The 6,307-nt window shown below is 37.4% G+C and overlaps 1 protein-coding gene across 1 annotated transcript; it reads left to right on the top strand.

Annotated features, from left to right (window-relative positions):
• Positions 1-393: 393 nt before the first annotated feature.
• LOC106757726 (DELLA protein GAI) lies at positions 394-2,848 on the top strand. The gene has a single exon (XM_014640490.2). It carries the CDS (start codon positions 697-699, stop codon positions 2,488-2,490), a length of 1,794 nt encoding a protein of 597 aa, XP_014495976.1. The 5' UTR covers positions 394-696; the 3' UTR covers positions 2,491-2,848.
• The last annotated feature ends 3,459 nt before the right edge of the window (positions 2,849-6,307 follow it).

Genomic DNA, 6,307 nt, shown 5'->3' on the forward strand with positions numbered 1-6,307 from the left:
CTAAAATAGCAAGGCTAGGTGAAGGAAGAGGATAGTTTAGGATGGGTGAATAAATGCTAAAGGTGGAATAATGTGATTAGATTTATAAATGGAGATTAGTAATTGATAGATAGATAGATTTGGGTAAATAGTTTGATCCGTGAGTTATTACTGGGCGCGTGAAGGAGGAAGGTAGAAAGGTGGAGCCCAGGATGATTCTCGGTCCCCAAGGCTCTCAATCGATGAAGCGTACGGGCACCTGATTTTCTAGTGTATGGTGTCTGGGGTATGCACGAGCTGTACACTATCATGGGCATCTTTCTTGGCATTGCGGTGCTGCCACGGCTCTTTGATGCCTTTTACCTATTTCTTTCCCTTCCTCTAAATACCAAAACGCACACACCCTCACTTCAACTAAATTAAACCACTCTCCCAAATATCACACTCACCATCCAAACTTTTTTCTCAATATCAATCAAAATCAAAATTAAATAAACAATTCATTCCATTATTATTATGGCTTCCATTCTCCCTTATCTTTCCCAATTTCCACCCTTCTTCTCTCTCTCCCTTTCCACCTCTCTCACTTCAAACTCTTCAGCCCCCTTTTCCTATGACCCCATTCCATTTCCAAATCACCACCACTCCTAATTCCAATTCCAATTCCACTCCCACTCCCATTCCTTCATTTTTTCCTATCACCCTTCCCACTTCCTCATGAAGAGGAATTTCCGAGACAACTGCTCCGCCGGAGGACCTGTCAAGGGTGACTGCTCCTCAATGCCCAACGGCAAGGCCAAGATGTGGGAGGAAGACCGCCACCAGCAGGGAGGAGGGATGGATGAGTTGCTCGCCGCGTTGGGCTACAAGGTTCGTGCTTCTGACATGGCAGACGTCGCACAGAAGCTTGAGCAGTTGGAGATGGTCATGGGGAGTGCCCAGGAAGAGGGAATTTCCCACCTTGCTTCCGACACCGTTCACTACGACCCTACCGATCTCCATTCATGGGTCCAAAGCATGTTAGCCGAACTCAACCCCGAACCCACCAACACCATCCTCGATCCCTCCTCCTTCTTAATCGAAAACCCCTCCCACTCTTCCTCCATCCTCACCTCCAACTCACGCGTTTTCAACGACGACTCCGAATATGACCTCAGAGCCATTCCTGGAATAGCCGCTTACCCTCCTCAAAACACCACAAACAACAACCCCACTGTTCACACCACCACTGCCACCACCCCCACCACCACCACCACCCCTAACACCAAAACCGTTGAAGAAATCGAAACCACCAGCAACAAGCGCCTCAAGGCTTCCCCAATTGAATCCTCAGAGTCCGCTTCGGAGCCCACGCGCCCTGTAGTCCTCGTTGACTCGCAGGAAGCCGGCGTTCGTCTGGTGCACACTCTCATGGCGTGCGCGGAGGCCGTCCAGCAGGAGAATCTGAAGCTGGCGGACGCACTGGTGAAGCACGTTGGCATACTGGCTTCGTCTCAAGCCGGCGCCATGAGGAAAGTGGCGTCGTACTTCGCCCAGGCCCTGGCGCGTCGAATCTACGGCATCTTCCCTGAGGAAACCCTCGATTCCTCCTTCTCCGACCTTCTCCACATGCACTTCTACGAGTCCTGCCCCTATTTGAAGTTCGCACACTTCACCGCCAACCAGGCCATTCTCGAGGCCTTTACCACCGCTGGGAGAGTCCACGTCATCGATTTCGGCCTCAAACAGGGGATGCAGTGGCCCGCCCTCATGCAGGCCCTCGCATTGCGCCCTGGCGGTCCCCCAACTTTCCGCCTAACCGGAATCGGGCCCCCGCAGCCCGACAACACTGACGCGCTGCAGCAAGTGGGCTGGAAGTTGGCCCAGTTAGCCCACACCATCGGCGTCCAGTTCGAATTCCGCGGATTCGTCTGCAGCAGCCTTGCAGATCTCGACCCAAACATGCTAGAGATCCGTGCCGGAGAAGCCGTCGCTGTCAACTCCGTCTTCGAGCTCCATCGCATGCTGGCCCGACCCGGATCCGTCGACAAGGTCATGGACACAGTGAAAAAGCTCAACCCCAAAATCGTAACCATCGTGGAGCAAGAAGCGAACCACAACGGACCGGTTTTCTTGGACCGGTTTACTGAAGCCTTGCATTACTACTCGAGTCTCTTTGACTCGCTGGAGGGTTCTTCCACCTCCAACGGGTTGGGTTCGCCGAATCAGGATCTGTTGATGTCGGAGTTGTACCTTGGGAAACAGATATGCAACGTGGTGGCCTACGAAGGCGTGGAGCGCGTGGAGCGTCACGAGACTCTGAGCCAGTGGAGAGGAAGAATGGGCTCGGCCGGGTTCGACCCGGTTCATCTCGGGTCTAACGCGTTTAAGCAAGCTAGTATGTTGCTGGCTCTATTCGCAGGCGGTGATGGATACAGAGTGGAGGAGAATAACGGCTGCCTCATGCTTGGGTGGCACACTAGGCCACTCATCGCCACCTCCGCTTGGAAGCTTCCCGCGCCCGAGTCCTAGTGAGTTCTCTCGTTGGGTTACCCGAGTTAACCAGCTGGACTGTACACTGTAGATTAATTGGATCGTGGATGATGACGATGACGACGACGACGACGATCGTGGTAAATCGGTAAAAATGGTTTGATTGAACTTGTTGAGGTGGAGTGAGTCAGTGACCGAGTCAGGCAGCGAGGCAGAAGGAGGATAAATAAAGTGAGAGGAAAAAAAAGCTAAAAGAAAAGATAAAAAAAGAAAGACTGTAATTTGTAATTGTACTCCTAATTACCGTTTCTCTTTTAGTGTTTTGATCTTCCTTTCTCTATATTATTATTATATTATTATTATTATTATTATTATTACTATTATATAATTTGTTTAATTCTTCTTAAATTGGATGTGTTTTTTCTTGGTTTTAAAATTTTTATGTTGCTATGTGTGAGATGAATTTATTATAATGGTAACTGGTTCAGTGAGTGCAGTGGTTTTTAGAGGAAGTGGATCTGGTAAGGAAATTTGTTGTTTTGGTTTTTAACAGATATGTAATTTTATTTCTTATTTTAATAACTTTTTTCTTCTAATTAATAAGTTTTATGGATGTGATTATTTTTGGTAATGAGAGATGAAACTGATGTTATTCTGAAAACGAAAGGGATGTGACGGACTATTCTTTGAAGATTTAATTTAGATGAAAAAAAAATTTTGTTTTGATTTTCCTTTTTGAGCACATCTGCCAACAAGAAAAGGAGAAGGGGAATTGACATCCATTGAATCTGGAAACAAGTATTTCATTCAAGGGTTTTACTTAACTGGAATTGTGAAAAAGCAAATTGGTGAGTCAAATGCTTTTATTATAAGTAACGGAGGTAATGTAAAATTATGACACTTTATTCAAGGTTACTTTAATTCTTCCGTCAACTTGTTCATTTTTACTCCATTATCATGTTTCAAGATATTTAATAACCATGTGGATCGCTACTAATGGAAACATATTTAGTACACAACATTCAACATCCAATTATACTTAACCATCACCTTCAAATCAGCTATCTGCCTAATATTCTTCCGATCATATGTAATTTCTCTACAAAGATGTTCCTAGTGACTTAGTGGTCATACTAAGTTTTATGTTTTCTAGGATGTGTTGAAAATCTTCTTGTTTCTTTTCCAATAAGAACATCATAACCTTCCACCTTCCTTCTTGGTTTCCCATTTCTTATAATAAGCTCACGGCAATACATTATTATGCATGCTATCATTCAACCAAAACAAATGTTTAGAAAACTTTTGTGAATGGGTCGATATACGTTTTTAAATACAACTTTTTACACATCAAAAATCCATTTTTGCAAAGGTAACCAATTTCATATGAAAGTTTATTGTTCTTTTTCAGAGTATTATGTTTGTAAAATGGATTGCAACTTTCACCATATACATTGGTACGTATTGTCAAAATCTATATAAAAATGTATAATTTTTTTGAGAATGCCTTATGTTCTCAATGGACAAAGGCTTCCAGTGATAACTTATAAACTCTTTTATGGTACTCAGTCTCCAATGGTGAGTACATGCAATAAACATTTTAATTCTTTATTAATTTTAACTTAAATGGACTTTTTTTTTTATCCTAGTATTGTGATGATTTTATTTTAATTTTATCTCACTCTACTTTAAATACTCTCAATTTTGATTATTTTTTTTTAAAAAATAATATAATCAATTATTCCGTCAAATTGATGACAATGGTGTTACAACAATGACAATTTTTCGGAACAATAAATGTAACTTTATCACCATAAAATTAATGAGAAGGATTTCATATATTAGTTCATTTTAAAAAAATCAAATTAAGAACATTTAAAATAGTTGACAAAATTAAAGAAAAATTATGATAATAATGAGATAAGAAGCCTAAGTACTCAAACATTAAAATTTATGTAGAAAAAATAATAATAAAAATACTAAAGTAGTTCCTACCTTCAAATAATGTTGAAATGGAAGCAGAATCAACTGGAAAAACTAATGTTAATTATGAATAAATTATTATAAAACTGATTTTCGTAAAAAATAAAGAAAACTAACTAACAGCCGATGAGTTAAATCGATTATCAACACTATTCAAGAATAATCTCAATCAAATAGAAGAAATGCTCGAAATAACAATGGAAGATAATTGAAATTTGACATAAGGAAAAAATCTTTTTGGATAGCTGTAAATAAATAATTTCTTAATGTACCAGTTTGATTTATTCTGTATTCTTGCTACAGCCTAATTTGATGTGGCGCTTTGATTCACAATTGCTTCGCTTCCTGTTTAGTTTATTCTTCATCATCTTATTATTATTATTATTATTATTATTATTATTATTTAAACAACGTGTTTGAGTTTACCAAAAGAAAAAAAAAAAAAACGATTAAAGTGTGGTTAGCATGTGGTACATGAACATCTATTTAATAATTGCTATGTGCATGATTAACTTTTCGAAGATTGAGATCAACTTATGTAAAAGTAACTCGTTGAAAAAGGATTAATGTTATTCGGTCTATAGATTTTTTGTTTCTTTTAAAACTGTTACCCATGGGAACAAGCTTCTTTAACTTTACAACATTAATATAATACTTTATTTTTCTCATCTTTCTAGTCTCTAAAGTTGTAAACTACACATTAATTTGAAAAAAAAAATCTAATTTTTATTATTATTAAATTTTAGAATAAAGTTTGTGATAGCTTTTTACGTAATTTATTTTAAATTTCATTATTATTAAATCTTGCAAGTAAATTTTCTAGAAAGAAAAACCATGATTTATATGTATACATTTATGCATATAAACCATCCCATTATTTTGTGAAGATTTGGTCCCCATATTCTTTGTATTGGTTATCCCTTCTCAGATTCCTACCACCTCATTTTGCAAAAAGGTGTCAACGGTAGGTGGCGCAGCATCACATGCTAAACCACATCGTAGGGGCCATTCCATAATTAAGGGATATTTCGAGAAAATATATATATATATATATATATATATATATATATATATATATATATATATATATTTATAGGATTATTCTTACAGAATTGTTCTTTCAAAAATTTAAAACTTTTCATTTCATTTCCTCATGCTAAATTATTACATTTTCCATGCATAAGGACAGCCAAAAGATTTCCACTTTAATATAGCTTTATTTGTTCACTTAAATCACTATCAGCTTAATATGGTAGAGGTTACCATTGGCTTGAAGATGAAGTCTGGTTTTGGTTAACTCCAAGCTAAAACTCATATAATATAAATATCTCAAAAATCTATTTTCAATCTAAAATTACAGGATTTATTCTAATTATAAGTGCCTTGTTATGATTAATTTTAGGTGGTTTTGGATCATCGTTTCTTTATAATTATTGACCGTCATTACATATGACACATATATTAAGTATCATTAATTATTATCTTAAAAAATTTAAACACATGTTACCAAAATTGGTTGGAGCTTTATGAGAAACAGTGCTCCAGGACCTTCTAATCTTCCTATTAATTAGGATGTATCGGCTTTTTATAGTTATATAAGACTTAAGTTCTTAAATTTAATTACAATTAGAATGGATAACGTTATCTTACTTGAGAATCTAACCTAATTTGTATTATGCTCAAGATAGAGAATTTTTTTTTTTCACGAAATAAGACTTCTTCTAAATATGTATATATTTAGTTAATAAAAGTTCATCATTTAGAGTATCTAAAAAGTATTTTAGTTTATATATAAGTTTATTCAAGTAAAATATAAGCAATCATTTTATTGATATTTACGTAACATTTTTATAATATATATATATAGTGATCATAT

This window comes from Vigna radiata, chromosome 3 (genome assembly GCF_000741045.1).
Source record: "Vigna radiata var. radiata cultivar VC1973A chromosome 3, Vradiata_ver6, whole genome shotgun sequence".
Lineage (NCBI taxonomy): Eukaryota > Viridiplantae > Streptophyta > Magnoliopsida > Fabales > Fabaceae > Vigna > Vigna radiata.